This window comes from Dothidotthia symphoricarpi (genome assembly GCF_010015815.1).
Source record: "Dothidotthia symphoricarpi CBS 119687 unplaced genomic scaffold P153scaffold_27, whole genome shotgun sequence".
NCBI classification, from domain to species: domain Eukaryota; kingdom Fungi; phylum Ascomycota; class Dothideomycetes; order Pleosporales; family Dothidotthiaceae; genus Dothidotthia; species Dothidotthia symphoricarpi.
In genome coordinates, this window is record NW_022985034.1 from 218,686 (window position 1) to 246,527 (window position 27,842).

The 27,842-nt window shown below is 50.4% G+C and overlaps 9 protein-coding genes across 9 annotated transcripts; 5 read left to right on the forward strand and 4 right to left on the reverse strand.

Moving 5' to 3' along the window:
• Nucleotides 1-784: 784 nt before the first annotated feature.
• Nucleotides 785-1,577, reverse strand: P153DRAFT_401749 (uncharacterized protein). Its single transcript, XM_033671937.1, has 2 exons — nucleotides 1,432-1,577; nucleotides 785-1,380 (listed from the first exon to the last, which is right to left on the reverse strand). Exon 2 carries the CDS (start codon nucleotides 1,283-1,285, stop codon nucleotides 866-868), a length of 420 nt encoding a protein of 139 aa, XP_033518090.1. The 5' UTR covers nucleotides 1,286-1,380; nucleotides 1,432-1,577; the 3' UTR covers nucleotides 785-865.
• A 173-nt stretch (nucleotides 1,578-1,750) lies between these two features.
• P153DRAFT_435768 (uncharacterized protein) lies at nucleotides 1,751-6,070 on the reverse strand. Its single transcript, XM_033673173.1, has 2 exons — nucleotides 4,561-6,070; nucleotides 1,751-4,515 (listed from the first exon to the last, which is right to left on the reverse strand). The coding sequence occupies exons 1-2, from the start codon at nucleotides 5,585-5,587 to the stop codon at nucleotides 2,042-2,044; spliced, it is 3,501 nt and encodes a 1,166-aa protein (XP_033518091.1). The 5' UTR covers nucleotides 5,588-6,070; the 3' UTR covers nucleotides 1,751-2,041.
• Nucleotides 6,071-6,457: 387 nt separating this feature from the next.
• Nucleotides 6,458-7,427, reverse strand: P153DRAFT_371508 (uncharacterized protein). The gene is made up of 2 exons (XM_033669275.1): nucleotides 7,400-7,427; nucleotides 6,458-7,336 (listed from the first exon to the last, which is right to left on the reverse strand). Exon 2 carries the CDS (start codon nucleotides 7,304-7,306, stop codon nucleotides 6,728-6,730), a length of 579 nt encoding a protein of 192 aa, XP_033518092.1. The 5' UTR covers nucleotides 7,307-7,336; nucleotides 7,400-7,427; the 3' UTR covers nucleotides 6,458-6,727.
• A 486-nt stretch (nucleotides 7,428-7,913) lies between these two features.
• P153DRAFT_361823 (uncharacterized protein) lies at nucleotides 7,914-8,492 on the forward strand (the record flags this gene model as incomplete). The annotated part of the gene is made up of 1 exon (XM_033667023.1): nucleotides 7,914-8,492. The coding sequence occupies one exon, from the start codon at nucleotides 7,914-7,916 to the stop codon at nucleotides 8,490-8,492; it is 579 nt and encodes a 192-aa protein (XP_033518093.1).
• A 449-nt stretch (nucleotides 8,493-8,941) lies between these two features.
• P153DRAFT_435770 (uncharacterized protein) lies at nucleotides 8,942-10,642 on the reverse strand (the record flags this gene model as incomplete). Its single annotated transcript, XM_033673174.1, has 2 exons — nucleotides 8,942-10,343; nucleotides 10,473-10,642. 2 exons carry the CDS (start codon nucleotides 10,640-10,642, stop codon nucleotides 8,942-8,944), a joined length of 1,572 nt encoding a protein of 523 aa, XP_033518094.1.
• Nucleotides 10,643-11,337: 695 nt separating this feature from the next.
• On the forward strand, nucleotides 11,338-12,824 carry P153DRAFT_391303 (uncharacterized protein; the record flags this gene model as incomplete). The annotated part of the gene is made up of 2 exons (XM_033671039.1): nucleotides 11,338-11,566; nucleotides 11,623-12,824. 2 exons carry the CDS (start codon nucleotides 11,338-11,340, stop codon nucleotides 12,822-12,824), a joined length of 1,431 nt encoding a protein of 476 aa, XP_033518095.1.
• A 1,484-nt stretch (nucleotides 12,825-14,308) lies between these two features.
• P153DRAFT_435772 (P-loop containing nucleoside triphosphate hydrolase protein) lies at nucleotides 14,309-15,787 on the forward strand (the record flags this gene model as incomplete). Its single annotated transcript, XM_033673175.1, has 2 exons — nucleotides 14,309-14,533; nucleotides 14,627-15,787. 2 exons carry the CDS (start codon nucleotides 14,309-14,311, stop codon nucleotides 15,785-15,787), a joined length of 1,386 nt encoding a protein of 461 aa, XP_033518096.1.
• Nucleotides 15,788-21,613: 5,826 nt separating this feature from the next.
• On the forward strand, nucleotides 21,614-22,611 carry P153DRAFT_147866 (uncharacterized protein). The gene is made up of 2 exons (XM_033662170.1): nucleotides 21,614-22,078; nucleotides 22,137-22,611. Exons 1-2 carry the CDS (start codon nucleotides 21,728-21,730, stop codon nucleotides 22,359-22,361), a joined length of 576 nt encoding a protein of 191 aa, XP_033518097.1. The 5' UTR covers nucleotides 21,614-21,727; the 3' UTR covers nucleotides 22,362-22,611.
• Nucleotides 22,612-24,694: 2,083 nt separating this feature from the next.
• Nucleotides 24,695-25,643, forward strand: P153DRAFT_371510 (histone H3-like centromeric protein cse-4). The gene is made up of 3 exons (XM_033669276.1): nucleotides 24,695-24,837; nucleotides 24,893-25,023; nucleotides 25,165-25,643. Exons 1-3 carry the CDS (start codon nucleotides 24,753-24,755, stop codon nucleotides 25,381-25,383), a joined length of 435 nt encoding a protein of 144 aa, XP_033518098.1. The 5' UTR covers nucleotides 24,695-24,752; the 3' UTR covers nucleotides 25,384-25,643.
• Nucleotides 25,644-27,842: the final 2,199 nt, after the last annotated feature.

Below are 27,842 nucleotides of genomic sequence, written 5' to 3' on the forward strand. Positions count from 1 at the left end.
CCAGGCTTGTTTGCTCACCACATAGCGAGGTAAGCGTTCTAGAATGCAGACACGAAGAATCGTTTCTGTGAATTCTTCACTAGTCTTATAAGTGTCTAATTGTGAGGACCGAGGTGGTTGTACTTCCTGGGTTGCCGACACGAACACCTCGACACCAGGGCCCGGAGTGTCGATCCTGCAAAACATCTTATTATGCCAGAAGTAAGTGCTACCGTGTAAAGACATACCAATTGCGTTGGTTCGGCAGCATCATACTGTGCTGGAGCAGTGAGGTATGTTCATGTTCTGGCAGAAATCGGGAAGACTTTGGTAAATACCACTCATCATCGCTTCGGACTTCATCATGATGTGGGTAGAGTACCTACAACTTCACAGGCTGGATAGATTCTTGCATCGTTGGATGGTGGTGATTTTAAACTATACACATTTGAATCATTGTGGCTCAGAGAGGGGTGTTGCGTCAAACCCATGTTTATTACAAGCAGGACCTACTGGAATTTTCTCTTGACAATCGGCACTATGATGCTTATCCCGCGCAATCTTCTGAGAGTTTATGTCCAAGCAACACAACGCTCGAAGCAATCTGACCATACTTCAAAACAAGAGTCTCGGAAGCACACTCAACTTCCACAAAAAGTCCACTCAACACAAACCAGTCCCAGTCGCAGCTCCACCCGTCAATCCACCACATACATCATCCCCCCATCCCCCCATCCCCCGCAACCCTCCCGCGCAACCATACACCTCAGCGCCCCCACACACCCCTCCACACAACCCTCAAGCGCCATCTTCCGCCCCAAACAAAGCCCATCCAGCCTCCCAAACCGCGGATCCTCCACGCGATACCCCCTCCGAACATCACACCTCACACCATCCACGATCTCATACGCCGGGACCCGCGCCGCGATGATACACACACCCGCCAAGCTCGTCGGATTGCGGATGCAGTAAAATGTCCGTCTCGAGAAAGCGTGGTGCGCCATTCCGTCTCGTATGAGCTCCACAGGCGAGCCACGCTGCGTAGGATTTCGGTCCGGCCTTCGGCGTACATAGCGCGGGAGGAGAGCAAGAGGCCGCGGTAGGAGGCGGGGAGGCCGTTGAGCGGGGTCATTAGGCTCCAGATTTTTAGTCGGAGTTCGGTGGGGAGAAGGGTGAAGGGGAAGATGGTTTTGTCAGTGGGGAACTGCTGGTTGGTGAGCGGAAGTGGGTAGTTGACGTGACGTGTGGTGGCTTCGGTGGACTCGGATGGAGCTGGTTGCTTGTTTGGTGTGCTCGTGTTCGTCATGGGAGGGGAAGGCGAGGTTGCGGGTCGAGGCAGATGACAGATAGCCACGGCGACGGCGAGTAGACGAGTGATCGTTTATGGTCGTTGAGTCACTTCTGCGTTTTGGTCAGTGATGTTCAGGAGCAGTGGTGATCTAGGCAACAGACTTTCGTTTCCCCATGGTCGTATGCGATTGCTAACTCTTATTCGTTGCGTGGAGGAGAAACGACAGAAAGAAGAAAGAGAGGTGACCAAGAGGTGAAATAACAAAAACCGCAGTGCAATACCAAGACAAATTGCTCATTCACCTCAGCTCACACTTTTTAGCGTATAACAAGTCATCCGCAGTGCTTACGCCCCACTTCACGAGACTCCACTGTGATATCATGCATCCATAGCAGGGATTTTGCCCGGGAAGTTCCAGGCCCCGCAAAAAGAGCAGTGAAAAGCGATTCTGGCTGATACGGAAAGAACTCAGCAATAGTTAGACAAAGCGGAACCCGACTGACGATTCCCTTCACCATCTAGACTCTCGCTTCCGAGAAGCATAGAATTGGCATTGGCGTTATCGAATGAATGGTAATGCTTATGCAGATTTCTAAGTTCCCGAACTGAGAAGAGCTGCGACAATGAAGATGATTGAACATTGCACCTTGAGTTATTCCCACGAGCGACATGAAACGCACGTTGACTGCAAGTCATTGAATTCCGGAATACTACGTATCGAATTTCCAAACCCATCCATACCTCCACAGATTTATCTCGCCATATTCCACCTCACAACTCCAAACTGCGCATCGCTCCCACTACTCCCGCATCCTGCAATTCTCCGACTACCCCCCTCAGCCGCCTACCCTCCCTCCTGGCCAACAGCCCCGCATCCTGCAGCCTCAGAGCTGCTGTTTCCAAGGTCTGGATTCGTCGGTCGCGATCGAAGATAGTAGACTGATCGTGGAGAGACCACACGGCGAGATTGAGCTTGGTACCGGGGATTGCAGATAGAATGGGGTGGACATCAGGATCGGGCATGGTGGTGTTGGTGGGTATGGATGGTTTCTCGGCGCGGAACTGGAATTTCTGGACCATGGCCAAGGTGTGAGTAGCGGATTGGAGCTGGGCAGATAGTCTGGTCGTGTTGGTGAGGTGCGCGGAGACTTGTGCTGTGGCGTTGACCAAGGTCTTGTGCTCGAGAACGGCGCGGGCGGTGCCATTGGTAAGTGTGGTACGTTCAAGCGTCGCGGCAAAGGTGGGGATTGGCGGTAGGGTGGCAGGCAGGTGTACATCATGAGTGCGGAAGTGCGGCTTGTCCATGCAGCGCTGGGCCGCTACAAGAACGTAAGTCGCGTCTCGATGCTGAGTGGATAATCTGTTCGCGTTGGTGAGCTGCATGGCGGCACGGTCTGCAACGTCGGCGAGCTTGGCGTATTTGGGCACGGTGCGGGTAAAGTCCTTCAGAACTGTGGCAAAGGTCGGGAATGGAGACGTAGCGATCGGTACAGGCTGGCTGGGACAATTCCGAACGTGGCAGTATCGATGAGCAGTCATCATGATGGAGTATGCCTGCTGTGCCTGCTCCGCAAGCCGAGTCGAGTTGATTGTCTGCCGAGCACGGCTGTACTCGTCGCCGACCTTTCCCAGGATACAACCGAAATTGGGCATGGGCTGATGACTCGTCGACATCGCTATCTGCGGACGCGGCTCAGCAGCGCATCGCACCTGCTGCACAGCCCCAAGCAGCCGACCAACAACTCCACACTGCTCTGCCAGCATTGAAGAATGAAGTGCATTCTGGCAAGCGCGGCTAGCAAGTGAACCGTGCCGGGGCGTCAAGCTGTCAAAGATGGAAGTGAAGGTTGGAACCGTGGGTGGGATGTCATTGATGTTGGTCATGATGTGAAGTTGCCGAATCTCCGCCTGACACTGACTGCGATGGATTGACGTGAGGAGCTTGGAGGCGACAGCTTGCTGCTCGGCGTACTTGAGGACGTCATGAACTGCTTTCTGACTGGCGAGGATGCGGTGCTGCATGCTCACGTCGGCCAGGATAGATGTAAACGTGGGGTGGTTGGGAGACCCATCATGACCCGTCCCTTTCGGCAGCGAATGACGTCGAGTTGTTCCATCGAATCGGTAATGCTTTGCAAGAGCCATGACTTCATGCGCGCGGCGCTGCTGTTCGACCAGCCTGATCAAGTGGTCGGTATGTTTCGTGTTTTCGAACTCGTTATCATCGGTCGTAGGTTCGTCAATAACGTTGGACGCTCGATTGGTCGGCATGTGTGAAGACACGGAAGCCAGCACTTGCGCAAAGCTGGGCGTGGAACCGGCACATCCATAGACGCGACTCTGCAACCTCAGCAATTCCGACGACTTGCGACGGAGCTCCTGTCGGTATTGGATCTTCTGGAGCGATGCCAAAATTGCCGAGGCGTTGTTCTGCTGTGCCGCATACTTGAGCGAGTCGGCGAGTAGTGACGCGACGTGGGTGGACACAACAAGCGGATCAGTCGTGGCCTTGGGCATCTCGAGCGAGACGTCCTGCCTCTTCTCCACGCCATCCAAGCGGCTATCTCCAAGGCTCGTCGCCCTCTGTAGGGTGTTGTTGGGGTTGTTGCCGACGCTGTCAACAACTTTCACGACGACATCATGCGCGCTCTTTGCAAGCTCTCCACCACTTCGCGTTACCTCGCCAATCCTGCGCTCCACTTCGGCGAAGCGTGCTGCATTTTGGGTGATGCCAGTGCGGACCTCCTTCAACAAGGCATTCTCCAGCTGTCGTGCCGCGCCACTGATATGAGCATGCAACTGCGATTGGTCCTGGCGCAGATTGTCGACGACGCTGGACAAGTCGGTAGCGACCTGCTTACGTATGTTTTCTAGCAGCGGGCCCTGCATGTACATCTTCGAGTCGTTGCATGCGCTTCGGAGTTTGGTGTCTTGCTCCTGTGACATCTGCCAGAAGAGCTGCTGCAGATTGAGTTTCGGTTCGTAGACGGGCGAGTGCGTGCGGCGGCGCTTGTGGTTCTGATTTCGGGATGGGACTTCATCGTCGTCGGATGACGAAGAGCTGTATGAGGGGTTGCGGCGTTTCTTGCGGCGACTGGAGGTGGGGTGATGTTCCTCGTGGATGTCATTAGGACGCTCAGTTGAAGGCAAGGGAGTTTGTGCTGTGTTGCGCAAAGATGGCGGAGAAGCAGACGGCGTGTGTAGTGCATTCTGGGGTCGAGGTGCGTCTGGCAGGCGTGTATTTTCTGTGCATGTTAGCTAGATAGATGGATGGTGGGAGAGTGACACACCATCAGTACCGTTTGTATGGTTCGCAACCAACTTATCCGACGACCGAGCGACATCAAATGAGAGGCCTGCATTCGACACCAATGCAGTCTTGTTCGAAGCTGAAGCGCCACTCGCAGCCCGAGGACCATGCGATGTGGACAATATCGATGCATGGGAAGAGGAAGGCGACACCTTCGAACTCGGCGGTACCAAACGCGTCGGCGACACTCTCACGCTGTCCATTGCGACCCTCAGCGTCACACGACCTCGACCCGCCTCAGGCGACGAACTGTACTGCTCGGCGCGCAGTTGGCGTTGGATATCATCGTCGTCATCGACATGGTCCAGGTGCGGTGCCGGGGTGAAGAAGTCCTCGGCAGGAGGGGTGTAATGGTGTGTGTGGGGAGAATGTTCGCGTGGAGGCGGCGTTGGATTGGCGTAGAGATCGGGGCTGGACGGTGGGATGGATGAGGAAGGCACTGATGGGATGTGGACGTCAATGTTTGACCCAGCCAAGCTCGAAGGACCGCCACTCGACGACGGCTCTGACGCAACTGAGTCCCCGCTGCCCGTCGTGCCCGCAGAAGACGACGTGACGCCAGACGCGCTCGATGACTGGCCAGACGCAGAAGATGACTCGGTGGACGAGGCACCGCTTTGCCGACTGGGCGTGTACGACGCATCACTTGCACCATCGCGCGTCTTGCCAATATACCGCCCTGCCCTCCCAGTGGTCGGCGGCGTGCGCATCCCCGTAGCAGGCGTGGGCGTCCTCATGCCCAGCACGGCCTGTCGCGCCACCACCTCCAGCGCGCCCTGCAGCTGCGGGAAGCGGGCCAACCTCGCGCGGTTCGTCTGCAGCCATGTCATGTACTGGTACGGCACGTCCTTGAGGCACGTGCCCTTGTATTTGCCCGTTGGCATGGGTTGGTTGCGCGCGGCGCGGACGGCATCGCGGAAGCTGGGCGTGCTCGACGGCCGTGAGCGGATCGGTGACGGTGACGGTGACGGCGTCGTGGGGGGACGGGGAGGCGTCGACAGCGACATGGTGCTGTCAGCTTAGGCACGTCTGAAATGGCGAAAAGCGAGGAAAGCAAAGGGCGTCGCGCAGCCTCTTATGTTGGGCTTCATCTTCACCCGCCGCCAGTCCGTCCATGCCATGACAGTCGCAGCTGTAAGTCAACAGCGTCAAACTTCCGTGTCTGAGATGCAGTGCGCTGCGCAGTCATCGTGTCATGTATTGACGGCATTGCATTATCCCGTCATGGTTGGGTGTTGGTGGGTACATGCTAAGCTGGCTGGATGCAAAGTCTAAAGCGTCTGGGGCATGGACGAGATGTGTGTTTCGTCTTCATGATGATATTGTTGTCATGTTTGTGTTGCTGGTGTGCTGACATAGGAGAAAGCGTTGCAGCCCAGTAGGTTTGGCGGCGCACTTGACAAGAACCAGCTCGGCATTAAGTTCGTTTTTGGTGAATTTGTCTGCGCGGGTAGAACAAGAGGCGCAGTGTATCGTGTTGCAGTTGTGTGATGGTCGGGTGATATTCGAGCGGCTGCGGGACAGCGGCGCCGGACTTCGGTCGCTTCGATTTTAGCTAGCAGGGATATCAAGCGAAGCAAGTCGCCCCACAACTTGTGCTCAATCATAGCTTGTCGCTTCGCTTTGACCCCTGCTAGCTAAAATCGAAGCGATTAGTAGATAGCGAGGAACATGGAATCGATCTCAGAGTTGACCGTAATGTCTACCGTTGCGGTAGTAAGCATAGCGTCTTCACGCTAGTTGAACTAGTCAGGATGGCGTTATTGGCGTAACGGTTAGTGACTGCTGCAAGAAGACGAGGAGTTTAGTCGTGGACAAGTCTCAACAAGTAAAATGCGCTGACGTAAAAGAACGTGATGCATTCTCAATCAACTGAAACCTGCTGAAATGACAATGCAGAGGAGATAGGATACAGACCAAACTCTATCCATCGTTCAAAGCTCACAGTCGCGTCTATTAACGGTACAGTGGAGTGATAAGTCGTAGGTACTAACCGCATTGAGCTATCCCTGCAACCACACATCACTCCACCTGATCTGCCCCTTCCTCTTCCTCCCGAGTAGCAACATGACCGCTCTATACAGCCCCTCCCTGCCTCTACTGTGCCAGTACACCAGATCCTGTGTGGTCAATACCTGTCTGCGACATCAGGCTGCCGGCTGTCCTTCCCCTTCGCAAGGCGCCGCGTGGTTGACAGCATGTGCAGTCGTGTGAAGGCTGGAGCTGGAGATGGGGCTGCAAGGCGGACACGAATGCGCAGGCGAGTCGTGTATAATTTCCAACGCTTGGTACGGCTTGAGAACCACATAGTCATTGAGCCATTCTGGAAATCGATGGAGGGGTTTCGTGAGTCCTTTCCGAAGGTGCGCTTCGATAGGTGGCTGGGCTCCACGGCCAAACTTAAAGGCAATGAGGCCACAGCCAAGTTGGCCTAGTAACCTTTGTATCGCGCTGAAGAGAAAATTGTGGGCGTATTGTAGTACAAAGGCCTGCTGGAGATCAACATTCCCTTTGAAAAGAATCTCTGTAAGTATTTGTAAAGTTTCTGGTGTTTGTTCATCGTTCGGTAATTGCATGTCCCATGCTTCGCAGGCACGCTGGAGGTCCTCGACTTTCAATTTCACCACAGGCTTGAATCTAGGCTCCCATTTGGGATTTCTTCGCTGTCTTCGCCGTCTTTCTGCTGGCTGTGGTTGCGGTGGCTCGGAGATATCGTTGGTTGTCATGATGTCTTCTCGCTAGCACGATGCTGTGCGCTGTTGATCAAATTTATTAGGAGTCGGTAAAATGAGTAGGTCTCTTTTATATCACTGACTCACAGGCTAAGAAGCGAGCGTGACGTACAAGTTCGCGGGATATTTGTGGTTCTGGTTCAAGATCGGGTGTTTGATAGATCGTCCTTAGTGCCATTGGCTACCGAGTAAGGTATTGCCACTACATTCGTGGTTTCGACCTGCTGGCAAGGTGTGCAAGAGACTGTCGTTATCACAAATTCCTGGTTCATTGGTCCCGTGCAAGTCCAATTGCGAAACACTCAATTGTCACCAAATGTAGCTTGGCAGTGAAATTGCACGATGCTTTCATGGTCGCAATTCACTCTCTTTTCTACCTCGGAACTGCTACCAACCCTGCTCATTGCCGCAAATCAGCACTGAGATACATATCCGCGCACAATGCCCCCAGCTCACTCGATATAAAAATGCTCTCAGCATCGCAAAGAAAAAACCACAACCCATCTCAATAATCCCAATCTCCATTTCACGGTACAAGCCCGCGACGCGATCTCGAGAAGACCAAACCTGCTCAAATTTCTCCACAACACTTCTATCTACAATGTTCATCTCAGGATCATCGTCAATGCCTGGTAGACTCGCCTCCAAGGTTGAAGCCGCTCGGCGCCTCCAAATCGCGACTGAACTCGCAATGAAGGCAGCTGTAGATATGGACAATGCATATACTGACTTCGCAGAATTTAATCACATGGAAATTTGTTATAGCCCTACGCCATACTCGGCAGATTATGCCCGGGCTGCTATTGGCAGCGCAGTAGAGCAATGGAGAAACGCGACGGAGGTTCAGTCCTTTTATCCACGTTCGGTACAGGGTTTGCTGCGGAACATTGAGCAGGAAGTCGAACATGAGAACAAGCTGCAAGAAAAGAAGAAGACGGAACAGAAGCAGGATTTCAATCAGATACTCGCGGAGACGTATGACCCGAAGCCAAAGCTGGAACCGGCAGGTAGGTTTGATCAAATTCTTGCTGAGACGTACGAGAACTCGTCTGCAGAAGTGGACAGTCGCGATGAGCCTGACGAGAAGTCTCGCAGTGACGTTATGGATGAGTCTCCTAAAGGAAGATCCCGTTTTGTAGTTTGGGATATGACCTCCCTTGAATTCAAGCTGTCGGGCTGATGTCAGAGGAATAAGAAATTCATCCCGCTCATAGGCCCTTCCATATGCACAACACTGACCGCAGAATCTTTTCGACGAGCGCGATTGCATCGAAGGTTTTAGTTATCTTACTTAACATCTGCTGCACAAGTTTGATCGCGGCCATATAACATCCGGCAGGTAGTCACAGCATGGGAAGAATGGCGACGACGAACTGGCGCATACCATGATTTGATTTCTCTTTGCTGACTGAACGAGCATATGAGGCGATGGAAGAGGTTGGCAGAAATTTTAACTAGATGTCTATAATGCTCGGCAATATCTGTACTACCCATGAAACCTCCACGTAGATAACTCAAAACAAACCGAACATCTCTTGACTCTTCGACAGAAACCAAAGTGATACTTTTATGATGGTGACGGTCTCATGCTTTCCAAAAACCGTGAACAGTCTGTAACATGATCCCTTACTAATCCTTCCCCTCCAGTGACGCCCCTATATCCACACCGGTGCGTGTATACAAACCCAAGAGCTCCAAAACCCGCATAGCATCTACGCTTTCCTCATCCTCAAAGTCGAACACTCTCGTTCCGACCCCAATAACTGTCCACGCTTTGCCCAGAACCCTTTCCTTGTCTTCTTTCGCGAGGCGATAGATATCTCGCTCAAGTGTAGCACGAAGCCGAGCCACTGCATCCATCTGTATCGCGCGGAACTTCTTCGAGATCTCCATATCCGCTGCGTGTCCATTTCGGAGCTCAGTTGATTCCCGGAAGAACCTCATGATGGCTGGCCACTCAGGTCTGTTTGTGTCGATTGCCGCAAGCTCAAAGGCGAAGCATCCGTTACTTTTTCCAGCTTGATCACAGATACCAGGCTTGATAAGGTTCGGATTGGCCCATGCATTGTGTGCTGCATTCTCCGAGTTGACAATGGTTTGATGGAACGTAATTGCGGCATGTGCAAAGTAATCCCAGCGTGTGTCCGAGGTGAAGTTTCCATAGAGATCGAGGATGTGGTTGCCCGCGGTTAGAAGGATCTGAGAAGGTATCGTCGATTGGTATGACGATGGGAAGAAGTGACCAAACGTAGATTCGTACATTAGCTCAAGAACGGGATATCGGTCCCAGTATGTTGGTGCCGGAGCCATGGCAAGCTGACGCTGAGCCTTGGTCATGATCTTTGCAACATTCTTCGAGAACAATTTGTGCTTTTGAATAAGAATCGTAGCGTTGTCATACGTGTGGCCGGCCCATTCCATCTGATCATCGAGGCGTTCGGCAATGGACTTCTGACCAGGAAAGCGACCGTTACTGGCCGCTGCTACGATCGCAAGATCGATGTCGGTGTTGGATGTCCAGTTACGTGCGTTCTGGATGTGGTTTGTACATCGAACGAGGGCCATTGGGGCGTGGCAATGATTGACGTCAAGATGGATGTCGGGGCAGCCGAGAGGTACAGGAGAAGGTAGGGAACGGTAGGTGTATTGGTAGTAAAGTGCGCCGTTTGAGGCAATGATTAGGAGTGACCCCGCAAAGAGAAACAGTAACACCCGGAATAGCCGGTATAAGAGGGTTTGACAAGTTCGTCGTCTAACCGTGCAAGTCGGTTCGACAGGGGTCATCCTGTTCTGAGATTCTGGTGGAGGGTAAACATGTTGCGATGGAACGGACAGAGGCTTATATGGATCACGATAGAGGTAGGTCGTTTGGCCCGTAGGTTGAGGCTGTGCCAATGATGTCTGAGGTTTATGGGCTCCCATTTGAGAGTAGCGTGTTGGACGGCTCCGTACATCAACATTGCGGTCTACAGCTCTTCCTGACGCACTAGCGTATGACACGTCCTGTCCTCGCCTTCGGTTGTCGAAAATGCTGAAAGATCGTGTTAGTTTCGAGGATTCGAGAGGGGGCAAGGTGGATGCAAAGAGTAGCCCGGGACATCACACGGAATAGGAAAGGCAGAGCGGAACCAAAGTAGCCGATAGAAAAAACTTTACCCACCCATCTCCAGCATGATCTTCAAATCCCTCTATAGCCATATGTGTTACTTGTCCAGGAAGTGATGCTTGAACGAGGGAAGAGTTCCGGTACGATTCGCCAGAGCGGCAACAGACGATGGAGACCTCAGTATCCAGTGTGAAGGGCATGTTTGCTCTTGAAGTATTCTCCATCGTGTCCTACTGTCGGGGCAATCTGCTTGGGTTTCTATTGCAGACCATGCATGTATTTGTCACAAACTTGATTACCGACATTGGAAGGTTGCGGAGGGTTAGGTCACACACAAAAGGCGGTATGCAAGGATGCTTGATTCATGAGATCTTCAATTTTACCAAAAATATAATTCTAGCGGCTGAAGACAACGAAAGGCTCAACTCAAACAGTGCAACTTGCCGCTAGTCTGGCGCATGTCCGTGTGTTAAATACGAAGACGAATTGTGTGGTGGCTAATGAAGTGAGAAGACAAAACGCACTCACCCGTAACCTGCATACGATGAGATGGCCGATAGAATCCCACACAAAGACTGTCGCACAATAAACACAAACGGAAGGTGACATCGTGGCATAGCGGCTGAGTGAAGAAAAGCTTGCGAGACGGGGCTGCACAGTTGTGCGTGAACAAAGTTTGCTTGTCATCAAGCCACATTGTTGGCGTCGGAACAACGAGAATAGCTGCTCATCTTTGCATAACGATTCATACAAACCATATACCATGAGGTCCGAGCTGCGACACATCACATCGTGGACAAAGAAAGTTGCGAAGAATAAGCACAACTTCAAGACCGCAAAGACAAGGTAGATATTCTGATCTGGATATCGTAACACCTCAAAATCAGCCCAACACCTCTTTTCGTACTTTTCAACGGTCATGTCGCCCAAACCGCCCGATAGTCGAGGTCGGAGACGTGCTCGCAGAGGCCATCCTCCCTCCGGAACTATCGTCGCAAGCCGAGAAATACTACCTGTACAACCTGTCCGGTCTCCAAGAGTTCATAGGGTGTCAGCTGTGAGTTCCATCGAGCGCCATCTAGTCAAAGATGCTGCATCAGATCGAGCTCAGGAAACCTTGATATCTCAAGCCCATCAGCCAGAAATGAGTGAGCTATCTCGATCTATAGATCGTTCTCTCAACATCGAACTAACAGGTATACAGACGAAGCCAGCATCCTGGATGAAGGCATGCGTATGATTCTCCAGCATCCGACCCATAAGTTGACCAACTCGGAGCGATTCTTCATCGAATATGTGGCCCGCCCGCAGCCATCTCGCACACGATCGGAGCCTCCAAGTCCTCGCCGTAAGGTACCTGAGGCAAGAGTCGAATCGGGATACATGCCACGATTGCGCCGAGGTGTTGACAAAGCCAAGCGGTACGGAAGAAGGGGAATAGCGAAGCTCAAACGACGCTTTGAGTCCACCAAGCAGATCGGAGCAGCCTTTCTTGATAGCGTCTGGGAACACAAACGCGCTGTTGCCCTGACCATCGTTGCGCTTGCGGTCATGGGCTCTCTTATAGTGATGCACCGCAACGGCCGTGCATACATAAACCAGCCACCACCAGCTATTATCACCAGCTTCAGGGCATACCCTAGCTGGATGCACATCAGCAATGCCTACCAAGTGCTGGATATTCCTGAACCATTGGATGTAGCATGGGTGCCGCGCATGTCTGAAGTCGATGCTGCGTATCGAGAGGCAAACAAACGCGTGCATCCAGACAAGTGGAGAGTCAACGGCTTCAACGACCAGGCCTCAGCTGAATGTGCACAGAGGATCATCGGAGATGCGCATCTTCTCTTCGAACAGTACTGGAAAAGTCCATATTGTGCGCTCGCTCGCAGAGGTAACGATAGTGGACTCCTTCAGCCAATGGCTACACTTGAGCATATGGCCAGTTGCGGTCTGCCATCGTTTAGCAACACTTGCTCCAACCAGTGCACCTTCTCAGCCATGGCATTGGATGGCCTCAACGCTCTTGTGACAAGTCCCGAGTATCAGAAGAGAGCCCCTGAAGATGCTGCTGAACTTTCAGCTTACTGTCCCTGCTCTTTGACGAAGAAAATCCGCGACCTGATGAAGAACCTGGAAAAGGACCGCATTCCGCCGCCAGGAATCCGCCGCTACTGGGGCGATACTCTCAGCAAACAGGTCGACTGGAAGGCATGGGGTTACTTTCAATACCCATCCTTTTTTCCGCGCATCAAACCGTTGATGAGATGGTGGGATCGACGGGATCTTCACCCATATATCTGGTCAGCGGCGAAAGTCAACAGGCTGAAGGCGCAGGGCTGGATTGTCCAGGATGACATCGCTATGGTTCCAACAGGATGTTGGAGGGAGAAGGAGAGGTCGTAGATACTAGCTGTACCCAAAGTCTTGATGTAGCCACTTATTTCAGCCTATGCATTCTTACTAGGAATGTCGCATATATGTTCATTCAAGGAAATCTCTGGTCACAACCGTTCGCAGCCTGGGAATCTGTGATTTGTGATTAATCTCCCTATCTCTCGACGCCCTCTCAAATACATCACTTTCAACACAATCCGCAACTTCAGAAGCATGAGGATCAAAGACACAGTGCAGTCTGGACAGACAGGTAATTGATATATGTTGATCTCGAAGTGCAACTGCCAAATCATGCACAATGTAATTGAGAGAATTCAGGCTGACATTGGTAAGACTCTCAAACCATTTCGGAAATTTGACACTATACATCTTTACGTCCCATAACTCCAGCTGTGCCACATGAATCCCATTTTATGTGTTCATTTGCTATGATGATGCCTCCTCTTTCACAAGTCACGGCCTGGTATGTTTGCTGTCGTCATCTCCTCCCATTTCCTCCTCGCCCATTGCTCGATGTCCACCACCGGCATTGGCACAAACGGAGTTCTTACCTCCTCGGGCAGCTCGGACGTCGGTTTTGGATCTGGGTCAAAGCCAGGATATGCTGGGTGGAGATGAGAAGTGTCAGGTCCTCGAATGCACAATACAATAAAGATGACAACAACAGTAGCAGCGATGCATGGGATGAGAAGTCTTGCGCGACCGTTTTCCATAAGAATTTGACCATTGTAGACTGGACTGAGACGGTGGCAAACATCAGCCGCAAGATCGAGCAAGCGTGTCATGATGATCGGGTTCATTGATCAGTGTCTGAGGTAAGGGTGTATTCGGAGCAGAATGTTGGAGAGTGGTTATAGGCGGAAGACGAGCGTTTTGTATGTCCAAGGCTTTGTGCTAGTTTGTGTTCGATCCTTTGTACTCAAGCAGGGAACTTTCGAGAAGATATCAAGCAACGAGGTACAAAGCAGAAAAAGACGCACAGAAAGGCGAGATGAAATGAGTTGGGGAACGAACTGGAAGTAATCCGAGAAATTTGATGCGGTATCGGTATATTGAACGATCGACTGGGTGTCTTGTTGTGCGTTGCTCCATAGGTTAGCTCATTGTTCGGTGAGTTTGACAGATGTAGGAAAGACTGGGTTGATTTCGGAGCATGTCTGGAATGAAAATGCGATGAGATAATACCATGACATGAGCCCTAGTGGCACTCGAACTGTTCATATCAACAGCACAATATCTTATTTACCTACTGTGAGGACGTTTAGCCTCAAGTCCGAACGTGAAATCCAGGCTACTTTCGCGAAAAGATATAATGTAGTTCGGGACGTTGAAACAGCCCGGACATAGCTCTGGGTACATCCCGCTGCTTAGATTCGGACCAAGCTGAGACATGTCTTGGGCAGAAAACAAAGCGTATGTCCCTATATGATGCGGCTATGACTGCCCGTCCCGTGGACATGCACCCCTTACGAGGCATGGCGACAGCACACGACATGGCACCGTTGCCCACAACCTCATATATCACCCTTGCCGAGGCGCAAAGCATCATCCGTCAGCACGACATTGATCGCCAGAAGGAGCTACACACGATACAGTCGGACCACGGCCAGCAATATAACGAAGCAAAGACACACATAAGAGACCTGGAGAATGAGCTGAAGGTTCGACTCATTGCTGTTGAGGAGTACGAGTTCCAGCTTGAACAGAAAGTAGCCAAGGTTCAAGTGTTGGAAAATGATGCAGCCCAACTAGAAGCAAGCGAGCGCCTTCTTTGATCCATAACAGACACATGCTGACTAGCTAACGTCTAGGACCAAAATGAGCTGCTCAGACGGGAGGTTACGGTGTTTAAAAACCCGATCCAGCGTTTCCTCCGGGTTCGACGCTCAATTGTTGGACCCACCCAAGACCATAGCGGCTTTAAGTGCAACCTAATGCGCCTCCAGTTTGAAGGAACCGATGAGTACAGCTTCGACCGCATCTTCGACTCGGCTGCTGAGCAGCACAGCAATGCCAACATCTACAGTCGCCTACGCGTCCAGCTTGGGCGAGCGAAGGAGGGTAACCACGTCGTTATCATCGCGTACGGACCATCAGGTGCTGGAAAGACGTCTACATTGTACGACGGAACATCTCAGCGAGATGGCACACACGACATGTCCCTTCTCTATCGCATTGTTCAGGAGTTATTACAAAACTTGGCGGTGGGGTGGAAGCTCAGAATGAGCTGGCTCGAAGCCCATCACGATATTGCGAAGGGAAAGGATACGCTGTTCAACCTATTGGTCGACCCCAAGCAAAAGGTCACCCACAAAACTCACAGCTCTTCCAATGCTCCTTCAGAAAATTGCTTCATGTACTCAACGGCGAACGATTACTTTGTCACAGATGCACGCGAATTCTTGGAACCTGTCGATATTGTCTCACAGAAAAAGTTAGAAGTCATGAAAGAAAAAGCAAGAAGGAATCGCTCCACAGACGCGACAGACATGAACAAACAATCCTCGCGCGCATCTACGTTTGTTGAACTTCGTCTTGAACTCCATGGGGAGTTGCAGGGCGTTATTACCATTGTAGACACCATGGGCCAGGAAAGTTCCACAAATAAGTCGCAAAAACAACGAGTTGCTGCTGGAGCGGGAATGGCAACCAACTCAGAACTCTCCGACATGCTACGTGCTCTTGGGCAGCAGCATACTGTTAAAGGAAGGCAAGGCGCATGTAAGGTCACACAGCCGGTATATACGACCCATCGTTTCCGTCGGTCTTTGCAGACATCACTGACCATGTACCAGCTTAACAAACTTCTCTTCCCTGCCTTTAATCGCTCTGTTCTCAAAGGCGAACATCACTGCCACGTTACTGTCATTGGCCATGTGTTCGATCAATCCGACAGGAAACACACCCGTGAGACCCTCGAAACACTCAAGCTGTGGGAAACACATGCGAAGGCGAATGAGAGAGAGAGATAGTATAACACTCGAACTGCGCATGAGACTACTTGGGAGCGAGCTTAGGGAGGAACTTTGAGGCCAGATGGAACAGCTGCAGGAGAGAGTACATAGACCGGAAATCTAAAGGACATAGGCTGTCTGTTTAATAAGATATAGAAGAAATAAACAATTGCCTATGTTCGTGCTCCTCAGAATGTAAGTTCGTCTTGTTCCATGCAATGGGTTCTAACCTTACCTGCCTTTACCTTGTTCTTCTTCCAATATATCCTAGACGTTGTCATGACACCTGGGGCTGTCAAGAATTTCCTAGTTCAGGTGGCGTGCCTGAAGCTGCTGAGTTCGAATACATGCAGTCTCATGTTAAGGAATTCGTCTCTTCGTCAACCAAGCGGACGTCATGAAAAATTGTTGCACTTGGTTGGTTGCTGTAGATCGATGTGTCCAACGTACAGACTCCCGAGCCGAGGCTTTTACATGTCTCTCGAATAGCATCAAAACCTTTGCTTGGCGGTGTATCTTGAGCGGAAATAGTAGCCATAACAACAGATATACAACTGATTTGGAAACGCATATGGCAATAACAAGAAAACAACGTATAAGCGTAGGTCGTTCAGCTTCCAGGGACGACGTCATACAGAATGCTGCGCTTCGGCTAATAGTGCAAACAGCGAATCGGTTGTGACGCTCCAATTCACGTTAACATTCCAGCACGGCGAGTGGTGAAAATCGCAGGAAATTTCATGTAGTCTTCGAGAATACTGCGCCGCAAGGTTAAAAGAGTGAACAAAGAGGTGTATCCCATGCCCTGACTTGCTGAACCTGCGAATTTCAGCCAGTAGAACAGCAGAGTACAGTAACCAAAGAACATCAAACCCAGAACTTAACGCAAGGCCTATTGTTGATACGCTAACGCAATTTATTTGGTCGAAAGTCAGTCCGAAATCCCCGAGTCCAGCAAGCCGGGGCATGGGATAGCGGCAGCTGCAGCCGCGTGGCAGTGCTCGCGCGATGTGGGGAAACGCGGGGTGCAGGATGCAACTAACCGTTAGCGCGGGTTCTGATGACATCACAATATCGACGCTAAACAAAAGTCACCACCCAACGCGACGCACATACGTCTCACTCAATCACATAGTCTAGATCTCTGGAGAAACACACCATCTATCTGTTAAGGCCGAAATGCCAACGTACGCCGTAGCACACCACCCGCTGAGCGCTTAGGACTGCCACCAGGCACCTCACACGTGCCTGTCGAGACGTGGGAAGGGTCGAGATCGAACCTTTTGGCGACCGCGAAGGAGAAACGCAAGAGACAGCAACACTTTAGTGGCGAGCCCGTTGTGCTAGTTGAGAAGGGGACAGTTGGATGCTGAATCCTCCGTGCCGTTTATTCAGGATGTTTGATGCTTTATGATTTACAGTTTGTACCTTTGAATTCCAGCAAGACCGCTGAACCCACGGTTGACCATAACGATACCGAGCCTTACATGGAGCACAAAAAGATGAGGGTCAAGGAAACTCTGCCTTTGACGTCATCTGAACTTGCAGCGCAATCTCCGTGGTAGGCCCTGGCTGGGAAAGCTATTGATGCGTCACTCAATCATTTGCCGAGAAAAGAATGCCAAAGTTGCGTTGTAACAGCTTCGAACACTGTTTTGAGATCCACATCGTGGAAAGAGTTGGCGTTGGCGCCTGGCTCGACCATAACCCAGGCCACCGAGAAGACCTGGCGTTCTGATTGCCCATGTAAATGAGACGGTTAATACAAAGGAAGGGATGCTGGAATGAATCGAACAGTCTATACCTGAAGTTTCTGAGTAGTTATAATCGAGACTATGTTATGTTCTAGGTGTAGCTACAAGATGTGCTTTTTGAGATTTGCCCTGACGTTCAGTCTGCGCATGCCAAAGGATATTCAACATAAATGAGCCTCTGACCGGGATGCTTGGTCAGGATCTTGTGAGGGTTTTCCGGGATGGGTAAGAGTGTGTTTGGGTCAGATAGAATGAACTGAGTTTTCTTGGTACCCATCATCCCTATCCCTGAATGCTTCCATTCCATATCCCTTTTAAACACTTGTACTGAGGCATTGATAGAACCTATGCGTTACAACTGTTCGCCTGCGTGGCCCTTATGGGGGTTGAAATTCCAACGCACTTATAGACCATTCTCACCGTCACTGACCACTCAGTCCAACGGAAAATTCATATTTGTCGGTTTTCGTTTAATAAGCCGAGCGGAATTCCATGCTGCATGCTGTGATATAGCCCGAACCATCACATTCCAGTTTGAGTGATTGGTAAATGTTATAATGGGGTATAGAATGGTTGGTAAGGAATTCATGTTCTTTTCTTCATTGCGATTCTGCTGATAATGAAACCGTGTTCAACTACTATCTTTCGCTGTTCTTGCCTACATATCGCTCTCTCGGTGTTTGATGCACCTTTCCACAATCCTGCTTGTACCCGGGATCAGTACATATCTTACGTAGACTGCCCCTTCAGGGCTTTTCCTACGGTCGAAACTTTCCTCGCGATATTTCTATCTTGTGAAACATGTCGAGAGTAGCTACGGGACTGACTGGACATGATGTAGAGCGCAAATGTAGGAAACCAAGTTCTTCTGTACACTCCTTTCAAGAAACCAACATCCCGCTCAATCCCTGCTGAACGACGCAGACTTGGTAGGTCTAAGTAGCTCCCCACGTCAACCCCGTCCCATCAACCTCAAACATTGAACGGACCTGGTAGTGGAGGTGCAGATGACAGCGTGGAGGAAACCTAAGAATCTTTAGCTGCCTCCGACCTGACGAGCAATGCCTGCAGCAGTACGAAACCGAAGCTGATTGTGAGTACTGACACCGTATGGAATAAACAGGAAGCCCCAAATCCCGGTACGTCGTAAGCCATTACACGATTGAGAGCGCGATTTTGAATCTTCCAAAACTATCATTTCACCCTTGATCAATGCCAGCAAAGACGCCGAAGACGACTCCAAGATAGACATCAGTCTAACGACAGACGAGAAACAATCCGGCTTTCTATCGAGACCTAGATTGGTACCAGAGATCTTCTCGAAGCGTAGGCCGTCACGACTGCGGACGACTCGGGTTAATATTACAGCTATGTGAATTTATCCAGGGTCACGAACAAGGATCGGCTAAGACTCGGCATGAAAAAGACTCTTTTTGAGGAGCATTCGAATTTCGCATCCAAACACGAAGGACACAACCGGGAACTGGCGGGATTACCTCGGCAGACGGACGAATTGGATAAGTAGTAGGAGGAACTGGACAAGCAGTAAGAGGCATTAGATCATCAGCACGAGATATAGCTTGAGCAGTTGCTTGCCTAGAAGAAGGCTCTGGAGAAGCAGCTAGATGCTGTAATTGAAGAGCTGGAAAGCCTTTGAGATGTCGAGTAAGGTCCGTATGCCCGAATTTGAATTCGGACCAGAAAAGGAGAATGATCGAAATCAAGGAAGACATAGAGATACTTGAGATGAATTTTGGTTGGAAAATGTACGCGGCTGGCAGCCGTTATCGGCTCATCCTCAACAAAGAACATGTAATGTATACCGACTAGTCCCTCTATAGATAGTCATTAGACCTCTCCTAGGCTGGTTACACTTGAATCAAGCATTGGGTTAAGGCCGTTCTTTGCCTTTCCCACCACTCGAAGATAAAGCTAATCGATCGAAGCATAAAGTGCAAACTCATGTCTGCATGTACACTACTCAAGTCCGATCGGAGGTTGTTGACCATGTTGAGATGTGAGGCCGAACACAACGCTTCAAGACCACTTCTGGGATATAAATATATTTGGCAGCCTCAAACCCGTGCAATCAAGGTCATCGAGACGTTCCGTAGTTGCCGAGTCCAAAGGACTCACTATGGGAGTCAATATTGTCTAATTATTTGCGATGACTTCGCAACTCATGCTGCTGTCACTTGCAACGAACGACGAAAGTTTCCATTCACGATTGGTTGGCTTGATTATTCGTAAATAGTGATATTATCAAGGTCTACACCGATAGCAAAAAGACGCTCCACTTCTACGACAGATCAACTACCTAATTTTACTCCTAGACTATTATCATTATTGCTTTCTTATGAGCACGTCTTTGTTGCGGTAACTATCGTGTGGGCCAAGGAACGAAAGTGTGATACAAGATTACGATTTCTTCGCCACGATTAATAGAGCAGACTTTGAATGGAATAAATGAATTGGTTGGGAAGACGAAACCAGTCTAGTCAGATAGTAAGGTCACAGCGACAAGCCCGCCATCTTCGTACACCCGACCAGGACCACACCAAATCCAGCGGCCGATGTCTCTCTACGGCTTGATACTTGCTTCTTGACATACGGAAGACACGTTGGAGAGCAGACGGGTAATCCGCGTTATGCTAGATTTCAAGCATGGATAGGTCGATCTTCTGCGTATCCAACGCCCAATAGTCACGCAATCGCATTGGAATATTCAAACCTAGCATCGAGCATAGTTTCGACCAGGGCAACTTTCCGTCACTCCCTCCGTTTTTTTGCCTTCTCCACTCCAACAAGTTCCGGACTCGAACTGAAACCTCTAAACCGAAACAGCTTTCTCGTCGATAGCTTTGAGCGCATCTGTGATTGCTACACGACAAACCGTCGATATGCCCATCCCAAGCAACGTGACGGCCTTTCCCAATACCTTTGAATGCTCGAAGGATCTTCCCATTTCATCACCACGTGCATCAAGTTTGAGAGGTAACTAGCTGTGAGTCTTGACAAACTATACAACGCGCCACCGAGCAATATGCATTGAGATAATTACAAGCCGCGTCTCCTTGAACATATTTCCTAACACCTAGTGGGTTGTTACTTGGACGGTGCGTAGGTAATTGGCAAGAAGCAGATGCATCGTTTCGCTCCGTTTGAGGCAAGTTGGAACAGGTGTGATACAGGGTTAAAGAGACACGGGGGTCAAATCACTGGCGTAACTGTGAATTGGGTCGTCATCTAGACTTGAGGTGTAGCGGTGTAAGCTTCGTTTGGAGAGGTGAAAAGTTGCTGGACGGACGGCGGGAGAGGTGGTTGTTTGGGCAATTACGAAGACCGGGTCGGTGAGTGCAGATTTGGGAGAGTAAGAACGATGATATGCAGGAGATGGAGGTGGAGCAGATCGAGATGGACTTGAAAGAGATGGAGCGATGGAGATGGAGATGTTCGCCGTGCAGCAGAAGGCGAAATGACACGTGAGCGCTCAGTGGAGAATGCCATGGACAGTGAGCGAGATGCAGGCACTCCGTGACCTTGTGAACTTATCTATCAAACTCCGCCCGGAGAAAAACGAAATCTGCAAGAAAAAGGCGTAGTGACAACGATCGTTCTGTGTCTGTCTCTTGGTGATGCGGATCGCGATGTCGCGCTGGATCCATACGCCAAGGCTGTCATGTGTCGTGTCATCGCGAATCATGCTGGCTCAAGTCGACCTCCGTCATGTCGCCCCGCCCACTCATTCTGCTGCCTCGCTCCGGAGCCCGCTATCCACTTGAGTTCTTGTGCTCGTTATTGCATCTTGCAATTCCAGCTTGTCGCGCAGGAGTGCAATGGAGCCTTCCGGCATTCTGCAAGCAGCCTCTTGTTATCGTTCTCCTTGACCAGCTCTTGCTTGCTGGTGGTGTTGATATACTATTCTTTTCGCCTTCTAGTATCCGACATATCGCGAGCAATGCTCATCCCATTTGACTGCACTGGCATTCGCGCCAGCCACGACGTCCTCGACCGTTTCGCAGCGTACGACGTCGCCTCGACCCGCATGACCGACCGTTCACACCGCGCGCGCTATCAGCAGCGCAGATGTGACTTATGCGTCTGCCGTATACCGCGTGCCGCCGACCTCGCGTAGAAGTCCGGCATAACACATACATGCGTGACGGGCGACGTATCGCATCAGCAAGCACCCACTTCCCTCGCCATGATCTTGCGCCGCCAGGTCTCCGGCGCGCTCCACCAACAAAGCGACGCCAGGCGACTCAACGCTCCCCTCGCGCCCCTCGCGCCATGCCTCCGTCCTTTGACAGCTCTGCTGCTCAAAATGGCGAGCCGCGGCTGCTTCGCCACGTCTTGGTCTGCGTGGGTGATATCGTTGTGGGCATGCTTAACGGGATTGCAGACAATAGCTATGCAGTACCGCCAGGTCTTCGACTATACAATCACTGGTGCCACGTGCCGAGGCTCCTGGTCCGGATACTGCACCTCTCTGCGACCACACCGACGTGGGTTTTGGGCAGATTGCGCTCGTACAATGCACGTCTTGGTCTCCCTGGTACAACCCCTCCATCGTCCCACCCCCTGGTTGGACACCTACTGACGCCATGTCATAGCGAGCTTTTTACCTAGACGCGTTCCGCCTCCCCAATTACGTGCGCGTCATTTGTCTGTCGCACATGTTATCACCTGATCTCGACTTCGTCTTAACTACCAAGAGGATCATCAAGAACGGCGCCGTTGCCTGCTCTGCTTCGGCTTCGGCAAGTGCTCCCGCGACACCATCATTATGCGTAGATGTAAGACCACCAAGCATCGTGCGTGTGGTGGGCGAAGCCTAAAGGAGCTTACATGTAGTCGGCAACCGGTTACCGCATACATACAGATCTGGCGCTTAATCTTGGAATGTGCCATCGCAAGAGTCGACCGTTTGGAACCAGATTAAAATATCTGCAGCGAGCGCCTGGCGCACGTCAATTACGATACATCAACTCGCCCGAGTGCATCATTACCCAATTACTTTGAACCCTTGTCTGGTCATCATTTACTGTATTACCCATTCGCCGATAACTTTGGTCCGGGGTGCAGCAGCGGATAGGTTGTGCATGCGACATTGCTACCGCCATTGACCTGTTCTCGTACACATTCGATCTTCCTCAAATCTGCCTCGCCGGCCTCGTAAGTGCTCCTGTGATCGTTTGAGCAAGGACAGCCCATCTACAAGAACCACAGACCCTCTTTTCGCCGGCGCAATCTACCACACCAAATGGCCTTTCGCCAGCTATCTCCAAAGTTGTTAAACTTGACCATACCCTCCTTCTCCACGATGTGCACGAGCCGATGGATGTTGACGACAACGTACGCACGCCATCGGGCGACTCCGACTCTAGCCATGCGCGACGCTCCACCACTCCAGTCCTTGCCTTTCAACTTGACCTTCATTCTCCCGGGCTTCCTTCGAGGACTGGGATGCATATGGCTTTGCCTCTGTGTTCAACTTCATTGTGGCGCTTTTCTGCGACGCCTTCAAGCTCGGAGATGAACAGCGTGAGGCATGGTCGAGATTGGTCATACTGGAGGGCGGCCACGCTGCAGGAGGAAACAGTGGAATGCTGGTCCGGATGAAAAGGTGATAGAGTATGACTTGCCGTATCATCACAGTTTGTGGCCAGGCGTGAGGTCAGACGCATTACTCAATGCATTGACTTTGTGGCTTTGTAGGTTCTAAATTTTTATTCTGAGGTCATACGAATGAACTGATCCATTTCTCAAACGCCGACTTGCGACGTGCAATGCACACGTTTCGACCCTCATCTCATCATATCCTCCGCCTGCAGATACCAATTTATCTCTTGCTAACCACCAAGACATAACTCGATTCGACGTTACAACACGCCAACAGGCCACGTCAGCCCGGTCTCCGCCGTTATCGAGCTCCTCGGCAAGCCAGGACTGACAATGCTGTCGCTGGGATATGGAATTATGTAAAACATGACCCTGTATTCAACTTCATCGTATTCAATCTCATCGGCGCGAGATCTGTGTGCAGAAGCGGTGCCCCGTAAGGCACCAAATAATAAAAATATCCGAAACTGACGAGCATTATGTTACTCGCAACGGGCGCATCGCTTCGGTAAAACTTCCCCTGATCTCATCGTCCATTTGCCAGCTCCATGCTCCTGCTAAGCCTGCGATTGCCAAGTCTTTGTGCTGTCCCAACTTCCCTTGATTCCTCCGGAAAGGTTCGCTTTTCAGGACTACGAGCGGGTAACTTCATATTGCTTCAGATAATCAACAATCTACGGAATCTTGACGTCCGTATTTCGCGATAGATTATGCTAGTCATAGCACGATGGCTGATATAATTAATGAGCCTGCCCGCGAGATTGACGGCGTCGTGAACAAATTCATAGACTCGAAGCGTGGGGGCAGGATGTTGGAACTGGGCGATCCCGATAGGTTTTTATCTAGATGCATGTCAGCATCCCGAAGGACAAGTCAATGGACCTAAGTCGCTCGATCGACCACCCCTTACCATTCACACGCCTCAACTCAACCAAAGGATTGCGCACTGGGTGCAGGACTGCCTCCACGCTGAGATTTGTACCAATCTCGAGAGGCATTGGAGTATCCAGCAGATGTCCGGTTTCAGCCACGACAACATGAAATAGAGGATGCACCGAGCATTAAACTTTCAACGCATTTGAATTACTCAAGACCAATTCCACATGCTTCAGAACAAGCGATATCCTCAAGGAAGCAAATTTCCAGATGACTTAACGGCTGCAAATCGAGCAAGTGCACACTCATGTCTATAGGCTGAGCCAAGTGCAAAAGGCCATAAGTAACTAACATCAAGGATTTACCTAATAAACGACTAGTCTAGCTTTTGTGTTGGGGAAGACGTGTCTGATTTGACAATCGTGTTCCTTACTCCTGATATGAACTGAATTGCGGAGCATTATAACTCCTCTAATGTCAGGTGACTGTATGTCGCCATCTTGTCGCCAGGAGGTCGACGCTCTCCTACCTGTGCAAGTTTTGCTCCATCGCCCGAGGGATTCACTGATTGCGTCTTTCCCTGGCGCATCACCCACCACCCGTGGAGATATAGTATAAGGATGACTCCATTTTTTTACTTTTACTTTGCGCACAGGCTCCACTCGCTTTCTTCCCTACCTACACTTTCAACTACTTATACCACGGAGGAAACTGTGCTCAACTCATGCATTATGGCGCCCGAACAGGCTCCTGGTAAAACCAGCAAGGCGCACCCAGCACGGCGCCTTGGCTCAGGGAAGCAGTCCAATAACCCATGTATTTTGACCACACTATTTGTGTCAAGACAACTGGTATTAATCTATGATTGCAGCACATGATGCCAGTACCGCACCCGTCCACAGCAAGAGACGTTACAAACCCGGCACTGTTGCCCTGCGCGAGATTCGCAAGTATCAGAAATCAACTGATCTTTTGTTGACCAAAATACCATTCCAGCGCCTTGTAAGCACATCTCATTGCTGTTGAACCCAGTTGTCCATGGCTTGCTCAATATGGAAGTATTGCCAAGTTCTTCTATTCAGATATCGGATCGCTCTTGCCAAAATATTTGCGCAACAATGGTCATACTGATGCGTCAAGTAGGTCCGAGAAATCGCTCTCGATGTGGTGGGACCCGATTCCGAGATCACCCGTTGGCAGTCCCAGGCTCTCATGTGCCTGCAAGAAGCTACCGAAGCGTTCCTTGTCAACCTCTTCCACGATTCAAATCTGTGCGCTATTCACGCCGGGCGCGTCACGATCCAACAGAAAGATATGCAGCTGGCGAGGAGACTTAGAGCAGCTTGGGGCAATCCTGTGTGAGGGAGTGGATGGACGTATGGAGAAAATCGAGACGCCTGCGGCTTTGCCTCAACTCACAAAGCGATACCGGTGAAGAGGGGCGATCCAACACGGACTACTGTGAACGGAACGATAGTCGTGTTTCAACCAGCAAAGCTTATGGCTGGTGAGTGCGTAGCGATATTGGGAACTATAGCCGTTTTAATAGGAGTTCTTGTATGCTTCACAGCAGATTGCATTCATTACATAGATTTCGAGGTATGATTCAGAATGATCCTGACCCAAGAAGCTGAGAGACGTGTCTGTAACCCCTTCATCGCTTCCACTTCACGTGGTAGTGCTCTAAGGACTCAACGACGTGTGAAGTATCTGCCTGTGTCAAATCACTCAATTGAAAACAAATCACTACACGACGACGAATGGTTTCTCATGCTACTGCGAGAGAATGATCCGCGATGCGGTGATTTAATTACACTTATACTGTAACAGACTCACGGAAGTATGCATAAACTTCTCGACAGCCTCGATCAGGTCCCATGGAACTTCCTAATTGGAATATGCCACTATCAGAGACCTCAATGACTCTAGCCGTGTCAAGGTTAACCTCATATCAAAAAAGGCTCTCAAAGATAACTGCATGGATCTCGAACTCGCAGAGGTTAGGAAACGAAGACTTCGTTCAAGGCAGGTATCAGTGTTCTGTATTATAGAATGAGATTGAATCTTCTCAATAGCTTGCCGAATTAACCAGAACGATGAGCACATCTGTGAGTTGACCCTGGAAAGTATTGACGGAGATGATTGTCCACACTTTTACTCAATCAAGATGCTGGAAGTGCCAAGACCATGTCGGCATGCTATTATGAACCTCCTTACATATATAGGTCACAAGGGATCAGCTCTTTCACTCAAGGATGCCAATATCTTGGCAATATTATTCCGTCTTGCCTGTAGAAATCGAAATATTGCCGACATGAGATGATGTACTGACACTCTGTTGTTGACTCCTCACTTCGTTACATAGTCTTTATGGAACACTAGAGAGCTCAACAGCGTCATGTACATATATCAACGTCATCATCCACTTCTCGGAATGATTTTTGTGCCCTACCCGTGTTTAACTCAACATGCACCCTTGACAAACTGAGGCAGAGGAGGATTTTGGTAGAGCGCAAATCCAAGTAGAGACAAGACATCGAACCAGCGTCTGAGAATCAGCAATGCACGATTTGTCCACCCCCCAGCGACATAGACCCGAAGTCAGTTTCCACACTACAATGCTGGAGCGGACAGATCCATAACTTTTTCAACCGTTGCTAGAACGCCCCTCTTTTCTCGCATGTATGTTCTTAGGAATATACAAGTATTTCTACCACTGGACTGGATACCGATATGTTCTTGCTCCCCAGCAGAACGACCGTTCTGACAACTTTGCTTCCCGGACATCTTTCCATCAGTAAGCACCGTCCCCCATTGATTCCTCCATTGCGTATGAGATTTCGAAAGATCGGTTTCTCCTTCGACTTCCTCGATAGGCCCATCGCGACGGATGGTTGAGAGAGGGTGAACGGCGACCTTGCAGTGACTTGAAGCGGTTACGCTCGGTCTACGGTCTCGTCTGGGCAGTATGCATGGTGTTTTGATCAGACTTGGTTTAGGTATCGATGATACGTTCGCGTCAAGTTTGCAGGGAGTATGGCAATTTCTAGGTACATACGGAACACGTCAGGACTACCTCAATTCCGACAACTTGGTGGCATCACGAGGCTCGATTCTGATTTATTGGTTCATCAAGTCAGGGACACAAGCCCGTAACAGAAGAGAGCAGTTGTTACGTTTACTACCAACGTCATCATAGTGTTTATCCTCTACGGGTTCAACCTTTATTTCCTACAACAGGCATACTATGGCCAACTGCAATATCAATACACATCGCCACCGCGCCCTACAGCGACTCACGTCGCTCTTGCGTCATAGTCGAGGGAAGGTAAAGTTAACAAACCAGCGAGTCGTGCTCTGGTCTTCTAAGCTTCCGTTTATCAGCGATAGGTGGATAACCTGTTTATGCCAAAACAATGCTCTTTATACCTCCCAACGACTTTGAAAAGTTGGGTAGCTTGAACATGATGAGGTCATAGCGGTACAGGCGTCGATATGCTCTGTTATATAGATTTCCTTAGAACGTTCAAGAAGTTGTCAAGGCCATAGAAATAGTGAAATAAACAGATGTTGAATAAGAAGCGCTAATGGAGCTTTGCTGCGCAATAGAAGAGAGAGAAGAATTAAGACTCAAGAGCCGAACAATGTAATCCTCAACAGTAGCAGAAGGTTGCTGTAAGAGTTGAATGAAGTGGCAAAACAGGCAAAGTTAGGGAATGAAGCCTGCACAGATCTCATGCTAGAGAACCAAGACGGCTGAGGAGCAACATTATCTTCGAATGCATTGCGGCGTAGTAGTATGTTGTTAATAGCGAGCGAAG